The 23,111-nt window shown below is 38.0% G+C and overlaps 3 protein-coding genes and 1 pseudogene across 5 annotated transcripts; 3 read left to right on the forward strand and 1 right to left on the reverse strand.

The window, feature by feature from the left end:
• Positions 1–775: 775 nt before the first annotated feature.
• Positions 776–1,369, forward strand: LOC145234167 (general transcription factor II-I repeat domain-containing protein 2B-like). Its single transcript, XM_080098930.1, has one exon. The coding sequence runs from the start codon at positions 776–778 to the stop codon at positions 1,367–1,369; it is 594 nt and encodes a 197-aa protein (XP_079955056.1).
• Positions 1,370–12,109: 10,740 nt separating this feature from the next.
• Positions 12,110–12,559, forward strand: LOC145234168 (protein FAM200A-like). Its single transcript, XM_080098931.1, has one exon. It carries the CDS (start codon positions 12,110–12,112, stop codon positions 12,557–12,559), a length of 450 nt encoding a protein of 149 aa, XP_079955057.1.
• A 1,768-nt stretch (positions 12,560–14,327) lies between these two features.
• LOC145233627 (kelch-like protein 13) lies at positions 14,328–22,089 on the forward strand. Of its 2 annotated transcripts, XM_080098392.1 has the most exons (13): positions 14,334–14,548; positions 14,781–14,904; positions 15,006–15,101; positions 15,293–15,446; positions 16,549–16,766; positions 16,893–17,036; positions 17,506–17,617; positions 17,791–17,900; positions 17,985–18,186; positions 18,494–18,634; positions 18,804–18,962; positions 19,085–19,229; positions 21,390–22,089. In XM_080098392.1, the coding sequence occupies exons 1-13, from the start codon at positions 14,463–14,465 to the stop codon at positions 21,508–21,510; spliced, it is 1,812 nt and encodes a 603-aa protein (XP_079954518.1). In that variant the 5' UTR covers positions 14,334–14,462; the 3' UTR covers positions 21,511–22,089. The 2 variants fall into 2 exon arrangements, with proteins under 2 accessions (XP_079954519.1, XP_079954518.1); XM_080098393.1 differs by lacking the exon at positions 15,006–15,101 and having other exon boundaries at positions 14,328–14,548.
• Positions 19,720–20,983, reverse strand: LOC145233629 (uncharacterized; annotated as a pseudogene). Its single transcript, XR_013861144.1, has 3 exons — positions 20,365–20,983; positions 20,129–20,225; positions 19,720–20,045 (listed from the first exon to the last, which is right to left on the reverse strand). The product of XR_013861144.1 is annotated as an uncharacterized LOC145233629 (transcript).
• Positions 22,090–23,111: the final 1,022 nt, after the last annotated feature.

The raw sequence follows: 23,111 nt of genomic DNA on the forward strand, positions 1-23,111 counted from the left end.
GTGGCTAACAGGATTACAGACTTAGCTGCTGATGTAGAAAAGCAATTGTTTCAATCAGCAAATGAGTTTGAAGCATTTTCACTTGCCCTTGTATGAGAGCACAGATGTGTCAGACACCGCCCAATGTGCTGTTTTTATTCGAGGTGTTGACCACAGTTTAAATCTGAGGGAGGAATTTCTGGAATTAATACCATTAAAAGGTACAACTACTGGAAAAGATTTGTTTCAAGCACTGAAAACATGCATGGAAAAATATGACTTACCATGGACTAAACTCGTCTCTTTGGCCACAGATGGTGCACCTGCAATGGTTTCTAAGAACGTAGGTGTTGTTGGATTAGTAAAAAACAAATTAGACAGCCTTGAGGCAGGACTTAATTTTGTCAGCATTCATTTTATTTTGCATCAAGAAGCCCTCTGCGGTAAAAGCTTACAAATGAAAGAAGTTATGCATGTGGTAGTGAAAACAATCAACTTTATTCGTTCTAGGGGGCTAAATCACAGACAATTTACCTCATTTCTTGCGGATATGGATTCAGAATATGGAGAAATTCTTTATCATACTGATGTAAGATGGTTGAGTCGTGGAAATATTTTGAAACGTTTTTTTTCACTCAGAAGCGAAATTGATTTGTTCATGAAAATGAAAAACAAGGCAGTCCCGTTATTGTCCGATTCCAAGTTTCTGTGCAACCTTGCCTTTCTGACGGATATAACTCATCACCTTAATCAATTAAATGTAAAACTCCAAGCAAAAAAGCAGATTATCACTCAGATGTATGATCATGTAAAATCGTTTAAAGTTAAACTCCGTTTATGGGGGAAGCAGCTGGCTGAGGGCAATTTGGCCCATTTTGCAACAATGCATTCCTTGGGAGCAGTCGAGTCTATGTTACTGAAGGAACACTCCGATTGGTTGTTTACTTTATTAAATCAGATTGATGTGCGATTTGGAGACTTTAAGTTGCTAGAGCCGCAATTTCAGCTTTTTTCAACTCCGTTTGCCGTGGAAATAGAGAATGTGGCAACGGAATTGCAAATGGAGTTAGTGGAACTTCAATGCGATACCATCTTGAAACAAAAGTATGTTGAAGTGGGAGTGCCAGAATTTTACTCGTTTCTTTCAAGAGAAAAGTTTCCAAAATTGTTAAAAACCACTGACAGGATTATTGCTATGTTTGGAAGCACATATGTATGTGAGCAACTTTTTTCTTCCATGAAAGCTCACAAGTCATTGACAAGGTCGCGACTCACTAAAGAACACTTGCAAGCATCTCTGCGGCTGGCGTCTACTTCAAACTTTCAGCCTAATATTGAAAATCTTGTTAATGGAAAGCGTTGCCAGCTAAGCGGTCAAAGCACAAGTTAACTGTAACAAAAATACCAACATATTTTCATTTTCGTTCTTTTCGTTGGAAATACAAAAGTTGTTCGTTTGTTTGTTTGAACTTTTTTCACGTTTGGTGGCCGACGACTGAATGCGGCATGTCAATGTCTCTTGCTTACAGAAGCAAGAGGGGATTACAACCCGCAACCTTATGAGCACAAGGCAGTTGCGTAAAAAATGCGGCCCTCGAGCTAATTAAAATTTTCTGTTTGGCCCTCGAAGACATTTGAGTTTGAGACCCCTGACACATCATATGCAATATTTTGGCAGAAATAATCTGTTTCAGTCACTTCTTGTTCGTAGAAAATACTTTGTGCATCTCACAACAGCTCAGGTCAAGGTTTACTTTTACTTGTAATAGGGATTTGACCAGTAATTGTTGAAAATAAGACAAAAGAAGGACTCAAGTCAAAAATAAGGACATTTCTTAGAAATAAGGACAATAAACTTTTCTAAGACATAGCCCTTTAAAGTAAGGACAAATCTTAGAAATAAGGACGGTATGGCAACCCTGGCTATGAGACAGCGCCTAAATCAGTCGTAATTGGCTAGAAATTTGGATTTTTACTGTAGATAACAAAAGGTTTAAGGTTTTATAACATTTTAATGTCATTTAAAAACATATGTAAATGTGTATAGCCTACTGGCTGATTGTATGTGTCGAGTATGGGCTAATGAGATATTTGGCTTTTTGCGGTTGTGTAGATCTAACAAGTTTATGATAAAAGATAAAGATTTAGAAAAAATAAACAATGTCAAAGAACACATGGAAAAAAGTTTTTTTGGTGGTGTTGTCTTCAGCTCAACTAGCCCTGTGCATTATTGCACTTGTAATGCCAGATATAATCGTTGGAAAGATATGAAGGTAATCTTTTTTATTACTATTATTCAGTATTGTTGGTTGTTAGGTTAAGAAAATTTCTTTAAAAGGAAAGATGCTGTGGATTTTTAGAAGGTGTACACGACGAACAAGAGACGGTCACAAGACGCGGGTTGGTTAATGCTCAAATTGTTTTTTTTTTCGAAAGCATGTTCACGAGAGAAACACCTTATAAACCAATCTGCATGAACTAGCGATATAGCGAATATTTGGTTTGCCCAAGTAATTCACCTAAATCAGCTGTTTGTACGAAAATTCGGTTTCAGCCGAATAATTTGTGGCGATTAGGCCGAAACCAAATCTTTCAACACAGCTGTAATAAAGCAAATAGTGTCTTCGAGATTCGGTTCGAAGCCAACGCAGCCGATTCTGCACATCACGAGTCGCCACTGTCTAGACTCTAGAGGTAGAATAAAATACAAATTATAACAAGTGCTCGTTCTTTTGTCTGGGTTGGAAGAAAAGAACAATTTTGCCTCATGTAAGACAAAAAAAGAAACCAAAAAAACAAAAAAACAATACGACAGTATTTGAAAGTTAACCTACATTTCTTATGATCTAATTATTCTACACATTTCCAAGTGCAGGCTCATGAGATAGTTAAATTCCCGAATGCTGCGTTTAAACAGTACATTTCTTAACCGTTGGTTTGCCAGATTTGCCATAGGTTCCAACAAGATGTTCTAAATGTCGGTGCATTTCGACTCACCATTGACAGATAAGTCTATGAAGACAAAAAAACTTGTAGGACAACAACTGTGGTTTACTCCAACGATCCAAACGTTTCTGAATGTTGTCATATATATATCAGAACTTTTAACAATCGCCAGCAATAGAGTCACGACGTTAACCTACTGCCAGTGCCTATAGCCTGTACAGATTAACTGGCAGAGGGGAAAGGGTGCTGTCGTGGGTTCGAACCCCACCGATGTCTCGAGCAAGCATTTTTCCTGCGTGAGCGAATCTGACACGAAAATAATTTTATAAACGGACTAGTTACTTCCCAAAATTTTGTTTTGTGGTTTCTCGCGACCCATGGACATGCATTGTTAGTATTTTAATTGTATTTTTGCGGGAATTTAGGAAAGCGTTTTGAACATTACTACGCCATGCAGTTTAAAAATATCAAAAAATCAGACAAATATTATTCTTTCGCCCATTTCATCCCCGAACTTTAGAGCTAGTTCCAGGCATTATAAGCCAGACAACGCTCAGCAGTGAGCTACCACATGCTTATGACGTCACAAACAAAAATAACCATAATCACCCCAATTTTTCAGGAAATTATTTGTTTTTATAAAACCTATTTGCAAGGTTATCTTATAAAATGTTGTAACATTCAGATGACAGTGATTAATAATAATCAAATTTCAAATAAACAGCCACTTTTTTCAACGTTTTGAGCCTAGCTTATTGTTCTGAAAACAAGGAGAAAAGATTTACACAATAAACTTCTTACCACTACTTTCACTTTGTTCTGATAAGACCGTACCACATTATTAGTTTACTTTGCCTGAGCTTTATAACATGTGGGGTACCACAACCCTTGCTGTAGGTCGGACAAGTAACAAAACGTATTAAGTCATTTGAAAGCAGCAACAAACAAATTTGCCAATTGTTCGTTTACAAAACAAATAAATGTTTATCGTACGTCATTGGCTCGAAAAAAACTCCAACATTGTTGTCAGTTTAAAACGACTTTTTGTGTTGTCAAATACAAATATTTAAAAGTAATGGATGTTGATTTAACCGTAATAAAAAAAAAACTTGGTCTCACAGCGTCGTAGCCTCGTTAGGCAGTAACGGTTTCCCATAACATTAGCATCGAATGTTTTGTATTACCTTAACTGTCTTAGTTTAAACTCTAGGATTTACAAATTGTCCCGACTTTTTTGTACTGTGTAGGACATCGATCGAGACACGTTTAGTTGAAAATACAGCAGGCCTATGAAGAAACAGATTAAAAAACTTTGATTGTGTAACTAGGTAAAGATGTATGCTGTTGAAAAACAACTTATATAACGTTATACGAGAGAACATGGAGATTTGTTCTTATATGCTGCTGCAATGACTTTCAGTTTGACAAAAAGAATGCGCGTGTAATGTGAATATTTTGTACGTTAATCTAACTTAAGGTTACCAGACATCCGAAATTTCGTGGACATGATCCTATTTATCAGCAAAGCAGTTTAATTCTTGCCAATCTCAATAAAAATGTTAATATGTTTTTGAGCATTTTTTAGTGCCTGAACAGTTTGCCGCTAACAAAAATGTAGATTGTTAGACTAGAGCAGTGGTTCCCAACCTTTCATGGACCGTGGCCCCCTTAAAGTAACTTTTTGGCCTCGTGGCCCCATTCAAGTCACCATGTAGGACCTGTGGCCCCCTCAAAATGTAGATAGCGATCTCGTGTTGGAAGGCGGTATTAATTTTTGCCTTAAACAGGTCTAATAGAGTAAACAAGCGTGATAAGCCTCACTATAAACAAATAGTATGTGAAATAGTTGATTAAATTCGGGAATAAAATTAAAGTTAAAATGACTTTTAGTGGGTGTTTCTTGTGACTCTATGCCCGTGGCCCCCCGGAACACAGCTCGTGGCCCCCCTGGGGGGCCTTGGGCCCTGGTTGGGAACCACTGGACTAGAGTAACTAAACTTGTTGGGGGAGTTGATAAAATACTTATCGATATAACTATTGTCTTCAACAAATTGTGTCGTGTTTACTCATGCAGATTGCCACAGAGACGGCATAACTTTGATACTTTGGGCATTTTTGACGTGTTTGGTAAGAATGGCAAGTAAAAAACAAAAACAAATTCTTCTCTTTGTTTAGGCTGCAATCCAACTTTTTATCTGCATTTTGGCCCTTGCGCCGCCGGATTTAATCGTGGGGGAAATCTCAAAGTAATTATTGTTTGATTGTAGACTTAAGAGAAATGTAATGCAACTATAAAATTAAATTGACTAGGATCTGTGTAAAAAACGTTTGGCATTTGATTAATGTGTATACAACTGGCAAAAGTGCTAATGATTGCTTTCTGGCGTATGGCATAAAAATCTAGATTTGCCAATTAAAAGGTTATTGTGGATGTTAAAGTTTTGGTTCTTAACTTGGACGTGGCCGAAATAGGAGATAATAGAAAAACGTTTTGCAGGCAAGATGCTGAAGAGTTTATGGAGAGTTTACATGAAGAAAAAGAAGAAAATCAGGACAACACTGTCTTAGTTCAAACTGCAATTGGCTTCTTTGACAGTTTCATCAACAACACCTTCAAAGATACGAATCGAGAAGGTATTGTTTTCATCCTGGATTATATTCTATTTTATTCACTGAAAACAACAATAAACTTGGCATTGAGTTTCATCATGTTGTTTCAGGTTTGGTGGGAGTTTTCAGTTTCTCCTTATTGGCTTTACTGTCCTCATTCATTACCTTGGTTTACTCAATACAGCTTATGTGTGGCTGTGGCTGCCAAGAACAATATGGAAAGTTATGCAAGTGCATGAGCGAGAAACTCATTAAACTTGCAAAGACTAACTACTCTACTGGTAACTATTAAAAATGACACTTTACTAAGAAATGGGCTGCAAATGTATTTTGAGATCTATAATCATTACTTGGATTCAATTGGTTTCTAAAATTTTAGTTTCGTGTTTTTTAGGTTCTTTTAATACCCAAACGTTTGACAAAGCGAGACAGTGATAACACTTCACGGCGTTTTAGGTTGATATACGGTTAATACATATAGATAATGTCTAAAAAAAATCCCCCAAGCTTTATTTGGCTAAAGCCGGTTGTGGATGGCAATGTTATATTGTTTCAAAGGCGTTTCTAGTATTGCGGTGGCCGCCATGACAGGATTTTCAGTTACTGATTTGGAGGGAGGAAATCTGGGTGCCAATTTTTATCTTCAAATATGCGGTGGCCTGTTTTCGGGCGGCATTCATCTCGTCAAAGCTTGGATAGGAAAGCCGAATGCTGCAGACAATCACGGTGGAGCACCTTCTGGAAGCGGCCAAAGAACCTCTCAAAGTCGAGTGTAGCTGTCTATTATTAAAAACATTCGGTACTGTTTGGTTGTACCGTACCTTAAGTAACTGTTTTTTTTTATGTTTTCGCTGGTTCATTATAATTTTGGGTTTAACAGTCTTTCATCTGTGCAATTTCTGATTAATATCTGCGTTCTTTTAAATATGCAGTTTAAAAGCGACTTAAAAGAGGTTTGTACATTTAAACCAACACATGTGTATAAAACCGCAGTTTGGTATCCTTCATGTCTACACACACACACACCAAAATAACGATATATGTCCTAATGTCAGTTTGGATAATATGCAATAAATAAAAATATAGTTTTCTCAATTCCAGTAATACAACAGGCACAACAGGGCTACTAATTGTATTAGATAATGTTTAAGGTAGAAGCACTAACGACAATACTAGCGTTTAGCAATTGGCATTTTTAACACCAGCCAAAAGAAAGTAAAACTGCATTTTTGGCTGTGGAAACATATTACGGAAGTACTGAAAACACGTTGAGGAATTACAATGAGTGCGTAGTGTCCTGATTCAGGTTGACAATGAAGCACAAGAAAGGTGTTGGTGTTTCCTATTATCTTTCTTTATTGGCTCTGCTGGACTGCAACTTATAATAATCTGATTTCGACCGAGACTCGCTGGTTGAGAAAGGGTGGTCCTAATTACCGCATGTTACCGCATTTGCACATCAATGAACTTATGCTTTTTAATGCATTTTACACTGTAAGAAAAACTTCCCTTACCAGTGAATAGTGCATAGAAGCTTGTTTAAACGTTTTAGGCGCAGTTACATATGCATTTCCTTTTTTCCTAACCGTTTTTGTGGTGTGTTTCTAATTTTGATCAATGCCGCTTTTAAGTATGAATTTTTTGCTTTAATCTAAATCTATGTGAGTAAATAGAATTTATGATGGTGTATTGTTTTCATATCCGGAGCAATAACTGTTTCGTGACACGTGGTATAACACTATATCGCTTTAACCGTCATTCCAATTGTCCTTTTTCTGTGATGTCGCATTGTCGTATCCCAACAGCAGTTTCATTCACCATTTCATACTGATTCAAAATTTAAACAAAAACTCGTTTCTCACTTCTATTGACTGGTCTATTTGCTACGTGATTTTTAAGATGATGTCACACTGCCTCAGTGGGGGGTTGTCTGCGCTTTGAGAGCAAAATATACAGGTAGCAATAGATTTGTGCTTGGCCGAACAGAGTCAGAACCCGAGTACTTGGTACTCTCGCGGCTACTAAGACAAACGTTGGACCCACTGCGACACCGTACTATGAAATGATTAAAAAGATTAAAATAGATGCTTAAAAAACGCAGACCCCGACCTTTCTCAGCACTAATTTGCGGAGGTTCACGCGGGCTTCAAGGTACTACTACTCTCACGAATTAACAACGCAATAGGTTTGCGCTATAAGCCTTGCTAAGTTTAGGGTTCAAACTGCTGCTTCTTGTTTTGGCCAATTGCGGGCCGCTGGCCCGCGCGCAGATTTCAGTTAAATTCGGCTAGGTCCGCGCGCCTCTATTTAAACTTAAACACTTAGAAATGACTAAGTCCAAACGCTTCAAGTTAAATTCAAATATTTCGTCATTTTTCTGGCAGTCGTTAAAATTTCTAAGTCCAAACGCTTCAAGTTAAATCCAAATACTTCGCCATTTTTCCAGCCTTATCTAAGCTAACACGGGTTTGCCTTTTCTTTAGCTCCTGCCTATCCAAACGTTAACATAAAAATGGCAATTTTCCCCAAAATCGAGGTTTATATAGGCAAGAGTGAGGATTCCCGAGCGCTGTGGGCGGTTAAGTGTATATTCATTGGTCAAGAGGAGCTCGGAGCCGTTTTAGAGCGCGATGTATATTGTGTGACGCTTTGGTGTATACATTAGTTTGCCCTGCGTTCTATATTGTTGCATATAACCGGTACAGATTCAATCCGTTTCAGCGGCAAAAACGAGAGAAGCGGATTGACGAAACGGATTTGAATCCGTTTCAAGCGTCCACGTAAACAGGGTTAATGTGAATCAAATTCTGAACAGGTAAAAATGGTTTTGGATACAGATGCTTTTGAATTGATGCAATAACAAAATTAACTTTGTATCCTTTTTTTGTAGAATGTTTACAAATTCGTTTATAGCGAACATGAACCTTCAAGGCAGAGTTGCAAGCGGGCCCGAAATCTGAGCCCGAACCCGGCCCGAACCCGAAAGTATAAGCCCGAAGTCCGACCCGAACCCGAAACGTTTTTGAGAAGCCCGTTTAGGCCCGAAATTTTGATTGACAGGTCTATCCACGAAAGCCTTGCAACAAAGTATGAGAAAGAAAAAAAGAGAAAAGACAACAAACACAATGAACAATAGTAGACAATGGGGTAAACAATACGTTTTAGACCAGGGTGGGCATTCGATCAAAGCGAGAGAATTGTTACTAAAAAATGACGGAAACGGAACGTAAAGTCAGGCCCGTTTTGAGCCCGTTTTCTGACAAATACCTAAGCCCGAACCCGGCCCGAACCCGGCCCGAACCCGAACCCGGCCCGAAAAGCCCGGCCCGACTTGCAACTCTGCTTCAAGGAGGGCATAGAAAAGTGGCCTTTTCAAAATCCCCATTAATCAAAGTTATACTTGGTAAGTTGCTTCTTTTGTCACAATATTGATTTTCTACATGTATACATTTCAGGCATAGTTTCAGGCAATTACTTTGCTTTGCCATGAAAGCAACATGTTGCATGCCTTTTATTATGGGTCCTCTTTCCCAATTTTTTCCTTCTGTGTTCCCCACTTTAAATTTGTCCTATTTTCTCGTGTGTTGTTGCATGTGTCACATATTGTATCTTATAGGTTTGCTTGTTTTTCTTACAAAACCCTTTTTTGCAGAGGCAGTGCTGGAACTCCATCAAAATGTGCTGGAGACCACATATAAAAAGGATGTTGGTGATTACTTGAAACATGCGCCTGCTAGAAAAGGATGTCGCTTGTCCTCCAATTCAAGTTCGCCCGCTTGAACTTTGCGTGTGGGGTTCCAGTTGAACTGGAACAGTAGTGTTGTTCATTTTACTGTTTCGCGTTCTTTTCATACATCTTCGTTTCCTTTCATTAAATATTTTTAACTTGAAGGTGGTGAATTACTTACGACGGCTATTTAAAGTCTTGTGCAGACGAAAAATGGACGTCGATAGGCGAGAACAGGCGTCGTTTGGACATGGGTTTTCGACTCAATATCGACGCAGAATAGGCATCTGAATAGAGGTCAACGAATGAATTTCGACGCCAAATCCAGCGTCCAGCTAAACACGTCTTAATTTGGAACCGTCATCGACGTCTTTTGAATTTGCATTTTTCACCAAAAATGTACCAATTTGCGACCACTGGTCGTGACCACAATTCGATGTGTTTATGACGTACATGTGTCTGTTGGGTAAGCAGTGGCGAGCTTCCTGCAACATATCAGTAGAGGAATCATGGTGGTTTATGGCCTGCTTGTTGCAGCCTTGTCAAACTTTTACAAGATACACAACAATTTTTAACAGCACAAGATTAAGCTACACAAAAAATGTACACCTTCTTATCTGAAAGAAACAGCCATTCGTGATAAATTAAATAATGCTGGAAAACCTATACATAGAAAATAATTTTGTTAGATATTACACACTTGAATACAAACAAATTAATAAGTGGAAAACTGATAATTTGCGCAAAACGTCGTGAAAAAAAAATCGGTTTTAGGAGTATACACTTTTTATTCATTACAATAAAGAATGAATTTGAAACGGTTTTAGTTGGTTGTTACCGCGCTATAGTTGTTGTCACAGTACTATAATACATTACATCAGAGCTCTTCAACCGGGGTTCCGCGAGCTCTTAGGGTTCCGCAGGGGTTTCGGGATTTCAGGTCAAAGCCACTGATACCTCATGACAAATTGTTTTTATCCATCGTTTCGCTCTACGTTTTTTCCAGTTATACTGAGCAACTCGTTTGTTTTTTCAATAACACCAAATGGAAAATATTTGATATCACTTTGGACACCTGGATCATTCCAAGTTCTCCCAATTAATCTCTTTGCATCAAATACAGTGTTCTCTGGGTTTGAAGTCAGCTGATTTTTTGCTGCATCACCAATAAGTCTGTCTCCATCTTCAGTAAATGCAACATAGGAAGGTGTGATTCTATTTCCCTGATCATTGGCAATAATTTCCACCCGTTCGTTTTTAAACACACCAACACAAGAATATGTAGTTCCTAAATAAATTCCAATCAATGTACCAACATCTTTAGAATCCTCTTCGGCAAATACTGCCACAGTTATTAGTAGTAACAACGATAAAGTATATTTCATGTTGAAGAGTAAAAATTTGAACTACCGGTACAATATGTAAGGTCTGCAATTTCAACCTTATTCAAATAGAATTGTAGTTTTTTATCGTCGGTTGTTGCGGTCCGTCATAACAGACACAACAATTCAGTCCATTGACTGACTTAAAGTTTAAACTACTTGTTTGCCTTGTGTATTGTACACAGTTTAGGCATAATTATGTTGGCACAAGGTGAATGCTTGAGTTGTTAAGACAGTTAAGATGGGCTTTGAGGTATGCAGGAGAGGAATTAAGTAGGTAAATTCATTATGCAAACTATCTTTAAACGGTAATGTATGTTTCGCGTAGATAAACAAATTTAGTTAAAATTAAGCAAAACACAATTGCCTCCTATTTTAAATGTAGTCCAAGTTTTAATAGAGTTGACTCAGTCGTCAATGAGCGGGAGCAGGGAAGGGCAGATTTGACACCAAAGAGAATTAAACATGATACTCACGTGTACAATTCCAAAGTGAGAAAATGGGATGACTCGTATTTGCGAAATGTTGTTTTTCCTGATGACCAAATTCAGAATCTGACCCCTCAGCCTGAGTGTCTGATTTGCATTAAAAGGCTTTGTAATTCTGCCCTAGCTCCACCAAAATTACAGAGACACCTGGAAAGCAGTCATTCTTCATAAGCAACGAAAACAATTGCGTGCTTTGCCCAAATGAAATCCAGAGTTTGTGAGCCAAAAAAGCATTATGTGGGAACAGTGCAAACGGATCAAAATTTGTTGCCAACTTCTTATCGACTCTCCCAACATATTCTTAAAACAAAAACAAAAAACGTTTATTTTGACCGAAGAATTAATTCGTCCTGCTTTGCAAATAGTTGCAGACCAGCTTCTTGAAGAAAAGACTGCACGCAAACTGCGACAAATTCCTCTGTCTGATACATCTGTAAACAGAACAGGAGTTTCATATGGCCGAAGACTTATTGGAACAACTGTTGGGCAAAATTAAAAAAGCACCATGTTACGGACTACAACTGGATGAATCCACTGACGCAGGGGGTCGAGTACAACTACTTGTGTTTATAAGAATGCCTGATTTGGATTCCTTTACGGTTGTCGATGAATATTTATGCTGTGTAGACTTGGGTGTGACCACCACTGCTGATCAGATTTTCTGCACACTTGGGGGAAATTTATGGCGGAATATCGTATACCTTGGGAAAAGTGTTGTTCTCTCACTACAGACGGAGCAGCTGTGATGACCGGACGGTTTTCGGGGGTTGGAGTTAGAGTTCAAGCGGTTGCTAATGACTGTGTCTTAAGGCATTGTATTATTCATCGTGAGGCATTGGCTGTAAAGCCTCTTAGTAACAAAACGAGTGTAAAAACAGAGCTTGAATTGACCTTGGACATAATTGTAAAAACAGTAAACTACATGAAGTGTGGTGGCAAGGGAAACTCTGCAAGAATACCAACAACTTTGCGAAAATATGGATTCTGACAATATCACACTTTTGCTGCATACCGAAGTTCGCTGGCTATCTCGTGGAAAAGTTTTGGCACGTGTGTTCAAATTACGAAAAGAAATTTTACCACACCTTAGTGAGCAAAAACATCAGTTTGGAAAGAATTTTCCTGACCATGAATGGCTCTCTGAACTAGGGTATCTTGCTTCAGTATTCAATTTGCTGTGCACTCTTAATACCAGTTTGCAAGGTAACGGATCTGACATATTTTCTCAAGTTGGTAAAATTGGCGCTTTTAAAGCAAAAGACTGCTGGGAGAACCAAGTTTCCAGCAACGATTATTCTGCTTTTCAGTTTTTAAATGAATTTCTAAAGAAAGAATCGCAAATTGAAGACACAGAGGGCATAAAGATAAAGGCGGTGGAGCATTTAATCCTACTGAGAGAGAATTTTTGTCGTTATTTCCTAAAATAGAATCTGAAAACCTTCGTTTACTGAAAGTGATAGTTGACCCTTTCACTTTTAGTTCTCAGCAACAAGAAGAACTCTTAGACGTTTCTAATGAAATAAATTTGGAGCAATTATTCATAAGAAATGGAAGAGAGCATTTTTGTATTTTTTTTTACAAAGAGGGTAAAGATGTTGCAATGAAAGCATTACAAGTTTTGTGTCAGAGTTTCCCAACACATGTATGTGCGAGGCAGCTTTTTCTGCTTTAACTAAGTTACTATAAAAAACACAAACAGAAGTTGCTTAAAAAGTGTAAAAATGTGCATGAGAATTGCATTAAGCAACATGGAGCCACGCTTTGCAAAAATTGCAAATAAGAAACAGGAACAAACTAGTCATTGAGTATTATGCGTGACATTTGAGTGCTGGTGGTGCTTTGTTGCGAAATACATGTTTTTTGGTATGTTTATAACTGTCATAAATTAGTATTGAATTTGGGTTCCGCAGATATTGCCAAACTACCTCAAGGGTTCCACGACAGCAAAAAGGTCGAAGAACACTGATCTATAGTTAACCTTGGTTGCGCCATTGATCAATTGTGACGTAGAACCGACGGTTACAAGTACCATGGCAATGTATTTCAAAGAATCGTTCAACTGATGTCAACTTTTATTGTGTGCTTAGGGTGTGTTAAGTAAAAATGCATGTTTTTTCTTTGGTGTAGCATATTACATTGATTAAAATTATTTTATGGGGGTTCCGCAAAGTTTGATAAAACACCATGAAGGTTCCATGCCACTAAAATGGATGAAGAGCACTGCATTACATGATACAATAAGCATCCTACACAAAGTTGTCTGCAAAATACCGATAACGGTACCGCTACCACTAGCGGCGCATAGTGACAACTCAATGTCTAACTAATTGGTTTACAGAGAAATCTGCTTGATATCTTGTGTATGTAGTATCTATGGTTTTAGGCAATAGCTACATTCACTTACTTAAAACAAGTCGTCGCTGTCGAAACCGTGGGATGAAGTGCATACGGTTAGTGTTGATATGTTGGGTTTTTGATTGAAGTTCAATACCTGGAACAAAAAAAAATTGTTAATTACCATGATCTTGTAACAATTCTGTGGTATGTAGCAGTTTTGTTTGTGTCCTGTAGGGCTCTACGCGACGCGTTGTGAAGTGGCAAGTCTTTTGCAAGCTTCGTGTACTGGTTCTAGATTACTCGCGCCAAACCAGCAGTTTTGCTAACATAGGACACATACAAAAAGACAGGATGATTTACCCTTTCACATTGTCAACGTTTCGCTTGGTTACTCTTGCGCAACCGACTGGAGAAAAAAAGACGTATTTGCGTGCCTTCAAGCTTGTCAACTCTGCAAAGCTACCAAGTTAAGATGGGCATTGTTTACCGTTGCAAAAGTTTGCTAAATAGTGATTAATGTGCGGGTCATAGACTAAGTTACACAAATAGGAAGGACAAGTTCGATGTTTGTCTCTTGTTGTTGTAAAAGAAACAGGTTGGCCATTCAGAATAACTGACCTACAAACACCAAAAGACAAGTCTGCGACTTTTCGTGTTTATTACATCTAGTTTGATTTTTCAGACAGTATTAAGGCAGAACGAATAAGATGTAGAAACTGTAATTTTCAGATTTAGCAATATATACGCAATAGCTACATAGAATAGCTTATCAGACCTCTGACACGAAACGCTAAATTTAAAAAGCAGCTCCGAATGGCAAAATTGAATAGTGGTTGATGGTAATACACATTTTTACCAAAGGTCAAAGGATAATAGAAAATAACTTAGTTGTAAATTAGTTTTTTGTGTTACAACGCGGAAATCTGTTAAGTTTTATGTTTAATCTTTTCGAACAGTCAACATTGTCGGCGTGTTGACGTAGTCAAGTGAAAAATGCCAGCAAGTAACGTCGATTTTCAAGAGTGCAAACAGACCATAAAGGAGGCACATGGAGCAAGACTTTTGGATATACTTAATGCGTAAGTTGTTTGTTTAAGTGATGTATTAACGCTTAAAACGTGCCTAGTGCTGTACTATTAAGATATCTCTGTTGTGACGCAGAAAGCTTCCAAACTGTTAGTTTAATTAATTTATTTTTTAACCATTTATCAATAATATCAATTTGTACGACAAAACTTTGCAAATGCAACTGCTGCTGAAAAGAGAACTTGGTACTGTGCTCACCGTTACGGTACTTTGATAATCTTCTAGGGATCGAAAATCAAGACAGATTCTATGCGATGGAAAGCTTTGTTGCAAAGGAAAAAACTATTTTGTACACAAATGTGTATTAAGTTCATTCTCGGACTATTTTAAAACAATGTTTAGGACCGAGGTATGTGCTTTTTATAAACACCCGCATGTCCCTAATTTGCATTTTATCGCCGTTTACATGCTTTCATCTGTCTTATTTTACCTCTTTCACTACACATATAGACGATGCGCGACTTCCGCAGAACCCGAACGTCCATAATGACCAGGGGGTCAATAACTTTTTACAGCGGGCCGGATAATTTTAACACTCACGCACAAGTGCGTATGACCGGACAAGAATAAGGACGAACCGTTTGAGTTGATGCTTTTTACCATTTTTTTTGCGGTGAAGTCTAACAATGTTCGCACCAAGTTAAAATATTCGTGTGTATAGCAAATTGTGAAATATTACATAGAATACTGGCAAAATATACGAAAGTAACGTTTGTAGTTCTTTTTGTGTTTTTAAGATGCGTGAAAAATACGAAGATGCAATAATACTAGATCGCATCTCGCACGACAGACTGAAGGTAATCCTGGATTATCTGTACACTGGTTATGTCGAGGTAACGGCCGACAATGTATTTAACCTTCTTGAAGACGCAGAATATGCACAGATTGAAGGTAAACTATCCTTGACCAGTTTTGATTGACAAATAATGATCATATTGCGAACGAAATCAAATAAATTGTACCTTTTGGCTTTTTTGGGCAGCATTAAGTTGCCTTTGTCGTCAGTTACCTGCCCAAAAAACATGCCGATTCCTTTTTTTGCGAGAAAAAAAGATTTTACATCGTGATTAATATCCGTTTTTCCATTCGGGATTTAAATTATTCAATGCTATTGATGTGAGCGATTTTTGGGGCGTAAACTTTTACGGTGTGCAATAGTCTTGTACCCGTCAAAGCGCTATCATTTTATCGCAGGTTACAACACAGGCGACTGTCTACGCACAAATCCTGGATTTATGTTTATTTGAGTCTATGACATAGGCGCCGAATAGGCAGTGGCGGGGTGGCGCCGCCACTTTGAGTTTTTGAAGCACGGTGGCTAACACCGTGGAAATTTTGATTAGTTTGATAGCGGTATCGTACGAAACATCGTAAAATGTGAAGAAAATCAGGACTGATTTTGCATTGTGCTGGCGAAAAAGCAATAAAACGTGCCTTAAAACTGCAATCCTTTTGGGATAGCACCTTGTTTATGACATCAAACACACAATTGTTTGGCAGTGAATGGTTGGTCATTTTTTAAAGCGTTGCCAAACCAATGATAAACTCTACGGCAACGTGTTTTAAATTAATGCTATTTTAAATATTCCAATATTAATGATTTTGACGAACGTTGCATTTTATTGGAACTTTGTTAGGCTTTGAGTTTGAGCTCTTGTGGTTGCACGCATTAGTGAGGTCACATGTAGATACGTCATGTTTTCCGTCCGCCACCTTGCACTTTTGTAAAACTCGGCGCCTATGGTCTATGATACAATTTACTATCATATATTATTTCGAAACATGTGGTGCAGCGAGTTTGCAGGATTACTTTCGCAAGTAGATAATTAACCTATTGACTTTTACTTCAACTTGAAAGAAGTAAATTTTTTTATGTGTTATGTGCTTAAAAGTGTTCCGCTTTGAAGTGTTTTAAGTTTCAATACACACCTTGCACACACACAAAAATAAAACAACGAATGCTCTTTATACGCTACAATTTTTTTTATTGCAGAACTAAAACGCCATTGCAGCAAATACTTGCTAGAGATGATAACTGTTGAAAATTGTTTGCGGGTTCGAGCTTACTCCAAGCGATACAATTTACCCGAGGCACTGGAGAAATGCAACCTCACCTTTGCGGATGATTACATGTTGCTGTTTAATCATGAGGATTTTGGAAATCTTGAAGTGGACGACATCGCCGATCTAATAAAAAACAAAAAACGAGAGGTCACTGTTAACCAAAATATATATGTTTTTGTAGCAACCAAAACTATGCCAAACAGCCAGGAAGATAATCTGGGTTCTGGTATAACACTTTTCCAGTGGGTAACTTATCCAAATTGTTGTATTTAGTGTTCCGAGTACAGCGTATTCTGTGCAATTGTACGATGGGTGAGGAAAGATATTGCTTCCAGGGAGGAGCTTTTTGCGGACTTATTTATGTTGATTGACTTATCAAAGGTTTCTGACGACCTATTAAATGAGATCAGAGTCGAGGTATGGCTGATACGGTAGAGGTACTAACTTAAGAATTCAAAGTAGCCAAGTTGGGAATTTCCGATAGGTGGCGCAACGGTGAATATAACTGGTGAATCAGCAAACTCCTGCAAATATCAATTATTGTCACCGTAAACAGCTATGTTTTGTTGCGTCACTTATCGAAAATTACCTGGTTACTGTGAGTTCTTACGTTAGTAGTTCTTCCAGGCTGATACAAGGTGTGATAATATTGCCGACTTTTTGGGGTGCTCGCAAATATAATCTTGCGAGGGTGGGTGCTGCAAATGGGATAGCAATGCTTTGTTGCGTTTTAATTTTCGTGATTGCCCAGCAACATATACGTGGAGGTATTAGGATTCACGGACTGTACCAGTTCGAATTACTAGTAGGTAAACGGTAGCATTTATAGTCGTTAAATAATTGGGAAAATTGGTTGATCATAATACTGTGGTAACTTGTTACTCAGGAACTCGTTCGGAACAACATACAGTGCTCCAACAGACTTGTCGATTTGTTGGGCGAACGCATTTTGCTTCCTGCTCCAGACCTAGTCTGCAGCCCAAGCGGAAATGTTGCAGGTTTGTTTATATCTTTCCACTCGAACTTGGGTTTCCTACAGGAACTAAAAAGAGGAATAATTACGTAGAATAAAGTAAAGGTTTGCTTCCTTATCATTTGCTACAGTGTATAAGTGTATATTTCAAAAATACTCAAAAAAATATATATTGATTTAAGATACTTTGTCTTGTAGAATTTGATGGAGTTATTACCCAGCCGAGCTTTGTTCTTATCGGCGGACGCGCAAGTAGTTGTCAGTGTGGAATATACGATACCAAGACGCATCAATATAGATCACTACCGGTTTGTAAAAACTTCTGTAGCCTTTGCGATTTACACTGCAAAAGGCGCAAGACCGAGTTCTTATCGACTTCGCTGTTGTTGTAGATGCTATCTCACCCAAGGTACGCGGCAGCTGCGGTGACTGTTGGGGAAAAGTTGTTGGCAATCGGAGGCTCTAGTTTCCACACGTTTTTCACCGCTTCGCACAAGCAGGTGGAATTATTAGACCTAAACAGGCCTGACTGCTGGAAAACACTACAAAACTTAAACGAACCGAGAAGAGCACTTGCGGCTACTGTCATCGATGGTAAAAAAAATTGCCATGATCACTGTCTTGATCAGTTTGACGCGTTGGGTTTACTGCTAGCCAAACAATGAAGTGCTCTTTAATCTTGAACTTTATGCTTTCGTGCAGTAACATTAATGTTAAATGCGATTAATTGTCTGCTGCACTTTGTAGTCTTCATTTAAATATTTCAGGGAAAACAAATTGAAAATACATAATTAACAATTTATTATCTTAATTGGCACAAAAATAAATTACTAAAGAGCTGTCTCGACTATTTTTTCGTAATTGTAAAAAAAACTCTGTAACCCCCGTGTTTGCTTTTCAGGGTTGGTTTATGCATGTGGTGGTCGTAGTTACTCTACTTTTTATTCATCCTGTGAAAAATACGACATACAGGCAGATAGATGGAACAGTATAACGGATATGGCGAAACGAAGAGCTTACCATGCTGTTGTTCAACTTGACGGTGGGCTATAACTAAGACTATTTCGTTTCAGTCGGTTTTATACCGTTAAGTGGAAAAGATTTCAAACAATGGGCAATTTGGTCAAAACTTTTACACTTTTGTGTATGTTTCATTGTGGACAAATTTTTCTTCGATACTAATGAGATAAATTGGGAAATGTGGTTTACAGGTTCGTTGTTTTGCATTGGTGGACATGATGGAAAGATAACATTAGCAAGCTGTGAAAGTTATGACCTTCAAAAGGATAGTTGGGCAACTTTTAACGATATGAATGACTCTCGGGAAGGGCTGGCCGCAGTGGTTTTGGATGGAAAGATATATGCCATAGGTTGGTGTTTTTTACATGAAACGTTAACCTACAACAACTAATACAAGTAGACTAACTATTTGGCGACCGAATAGCAAACTAATTCCGTTTTAATGGTATTTAATTTTACATGTTTGATGTAGGTGGTTTTAACGGCACCCGACAAGTAGCAACAGTCGAAGCGTACGATCCACGTACAGACGAATGGTCTTACGTTGCTCCATTAAATGTGGTTCGCTCTAGACACGGGGCTTGCGTTGTAGATGGGAAAATCTATGTAGCAGGAGGGTAAGAAACTCCAACAACTGATAAATTGCAAAACAAATAACTATGTTGGTATGGTAAACCTTCTTTACCCAGGCGGAAAATTATCCCCGAATCATACATGTAATATATAAGTTCATGGTTGTATCACGTACGATTTTCTGGTGACAATCATAGATATATAGGGTTGTTTTACACGGAAAGTTTACATCGGATCATACATGACTTAATACGAAGTTCTTACATGATTTTCTGAGAATATACTCGCATAATCCGAACATATACCTGCGTTTTTCAAGGGTTAATATACGATAAACCTATCATGATTTTTTGAGAATATACTCGCATAATCCGAACATATACCTGCGTTTTTCAAGGGTTAATATACGATAAACCTATCATGATTTTTTGAGAATATACTCGCATAATTCCTTCCAACATATGTGATTTTCTTTCATTAAACTGTGATAAACCTGTCCTGTAACGTCATCGTTTCACAAATTTTACACTCAAATAAAGAACATGTTTTTAATGCACGAAAAGTCATCAGAGTATTTAGGCGATTACAAACATGTCGCAATGAAAAAGTTGTGGGTGATCACATTATGGTCGCATTAGGTAATTTATGGGCGACCATAAGGCTCAGTTGCACTAAGCCTCGTCCTCATCGGATGATGCAATAGGTTCTGTTAAAGAACCACTTTTGCCGTCGGTTTCTTTTTGCCGTTGCATCCAGCCATTGTCCCAATCAGCTGCACCTGACAGAACAATCTTGATGTCGTCAATCGTCAGAGATTGTTTTGTTCTTTTCGTTCTTGTAGTCAGTGAGTGGAATAACATCTGCACAAATTCAAAGTCAATTAAGTTGTTATTTTGATCTGTAAAAGCTTGTACACGTTTAAAATAAAGTAAATATTACTTACTGCGAAGAATTGAATACATTTTGTGATCCTTGAAAGCTTTTTTCGAATGCTGTGTTTGGGCCCCAATCCCGACCATGAGTAGGACGCAGCTAGATCCCTGGACATAAATAACCTAATGAATGTTCGAATGGTAGCTTTCATCCCATTTTGCTCCACTCTTTTGGCCAGCATTTGCAAATCCTGGAATTACATTCATGTTAAAATGGATACATTATAACATTTGGTTATAAACTTACCGGAACATTTTCCAGTAACTTGTCTAGGTCTTCATCAGTTTTAGCAGGAACCATGAGCGGAAAATCTGCATCACACTTAGCCTGTATGATCTTGATTATCTTTGCCTGATTAGCTTGCAAGCTTTCCAGAACTTTTTGAACTTGTTTCCAGCAGTTACATCCGTCTCTCTGAGGTTGCAGGTCATCCAACAAAAAGCAGACAAAATTAACTCACATTTCGCACTAAAAACGCTCTTAAGTTCAAATCCGTCTCTAAAACGCTTGCGTGTCTGTGCAGGCAATATTTCAAATAAGCTAATGCCGCCTTGAGAAAACCGCTATTTACGCTTGTAATTAAGAAACCGTCGCAGCGGCATGCATTGTTGTTAAACGGGGCGAAGTCTTTCTCTCGCTCTGATTGTTTTTGGGGTCGGGTAGGGAGATAACAGCGGGTCATTGCAGTATGCGATCTCTTGGGTATTGTCGCCAAAAGAATTTGAAAGGAAATGTTTGCAAAAGGAAAGTCGAAACAGGACGTATACTTGTGCGGAGACGCGCAAGTAACCTTAATCTCTTGGATTGTCTGGAACGTTGTTATCAACGTTTGGATCACACGTTTTTTTTGACCTTTTTGAAAATGATACTATCTCATTGTACAACTTACACAAATGCGACAAGTGGTCTGATTTTAAAAAAATCAACCAACTTTCGTATAATGCGACAAATGGTCTTATTTAAAAACAAACAAACATATGAATTTAAAAAAAACTTCGCTAAAAGCATCCAAGAATTTTTTTACATAAACCTTGCAAAAATCAAAGAAGAAAACAGCGGTTCATTTCAATTGTGAATATTCATTGAAACATCGCCGAAACTCGTAGTTATATATTTGAATTACGTCAGAAAATCGTACGTACTCGTTAGACCAGAACTTCTGTGATAACCGCAATATATTTCTGGTATATCATGTATGATTCGGAGATAGCCCTTGGATAAAGTTCGACTGGGTAACACTTAATATCCGTGGTTTGGTTGTTGTTTTGCAGGTATGATAACAAATCAGCACCTCTCAGATCTGTGGAAGTTTATGATACAACAAACAACAAATGGACGGTGGAATTTGACCTTGTTAAGGCAAATCTTCTCATTTCGCTTGTGGCTGTTTAAAATTTGAACTTTTTGCATGTACACTATGTTCGACGGTCCGCATCAATTTTGTTCACAAATCATGTTTTATGTAAATTCTTTTATGTTATTTGATTACTCGTGTTCGGATTACTACAGACCACTTCTAAACATTTGTTTATCCGAATGAACTTGTAGCTATGGTACATCATTGGTTCAAAATTTGGCATGGTATGTTACATGTGACCCCTTTCGCCCTATACGTACCGGTGCCCATGAACACTGGTGCATATATCTGTGCAAATTTGTTTTCGGCAAAATGTTTTGTACCTTCCTAAAGTTTTGTTTTGGTACACTTTACTGTTCCAACACCCTGTACACATACCTTTTCGCGCAACTGAACGGCTTTAAAGCGACCCCGAGTGGATTGGGGTTTGGACCCCGGGAAATCCTAGGATTTGAGCATTTTTTAAATCCTAGCCCCGTTTTTTTACATTAAAATGCCAGATTTAAATAACACGCAATTTACGTAAATTTGACATTTTTATTCCTTAAATAAGTGAAAAAATGACAATCGATGTGTAGGCTTTTGCTCAGAAATATACAGTACTCCAACGTGAAGTTGTGAATGATGTATTGACCGCATCGTGGTGAAGTTTAGTTGCAGTGTTGTCTGCTTAGACCAGGAAAAACATATTCAAGGATGTAAGTTTAAAGAGGAAATCTGAAGTGTAGCAATGGGCGGATCTGGACGGGGATGTTTGGTGTTTTGACACCCCCCCTCAGAAAGTCTATAAAATTTGCTGAATTCCCATGCAAAAAAAGTTGTGTGTAAATTAAATAGACCAAACGTTCTGTTTACCGCTGCATGATTACAGGGAGTCGTTATCTCAAAGCCGTGCGCCTTTATCGTTTTGTATTGGGTGTGACGTAACGAGGGTTAAAAATGAAGAGTTTATTGCGCTGACAATACAAAGGGGATTATCCGCCGAGGACGCTAAAGTCAAAAGTGCTGACTGCACTAAATGTAATGTACTAAACTGTTTTCGCATTCAAACATTGTTAAATCCAACTAAACTGTTAAAACGTAGAATGCTAAAGTGTTTATGACGTACCAAACACGTAATTGTTTGTCACAAATATTCGATCGGTGTAAATCCAACCATGTTGTTAAGGTGCACGTAATTGGCAACTTGTCAATGCTTGGCATTATTTATGCCTTGCATAGTAACCAATTTTATTGCATTCGTAACGTTGCGCAACTTAAAAGCTGAACCATCGTTTCAAAAGACGTTCATGTAGTCCTTCAAAGGTTTTTTTTAAGCAACTGATGTATTTTAATGGCCCGACAGTCACGTTTATCTTGCAATAGAAGTTTTGCTGAGTAAGCTAGATAGTAGAGCCGTAATTGAAGATTTTAAAAATTTCGCTTAAATCAATAGTTGTTTTTGTCTATCGGATAACAGGTAATAAGAGATGCCGCTCGCCTTTGCGACATGCTAAAGTTGCGAGTTAAGTGTTGGACCTGCTTGCAATTCTGGACAAAACACCCTACCGCTTAACGCGTCGTTTTGAACTAGAAAACGAAATTGTCAACGAAACAATTAGCTACTTGCCATTTGACGTGTAAATTAAGTATTTCG

Source organism: Phallusia mammillata, chromosome 6 (genome assembly GCF_965637545.1).
Source record: "Phallusia mammillata chromosome 6, kaPhaMamm4.hap1.1, whole genome shotgun sequence".
NCBI lineage: Eukaryota > Metazoa > Chordata > Ascidiacea > Phlebobranchia > Ascidiidae > Phallusia > Phallusia mammillata.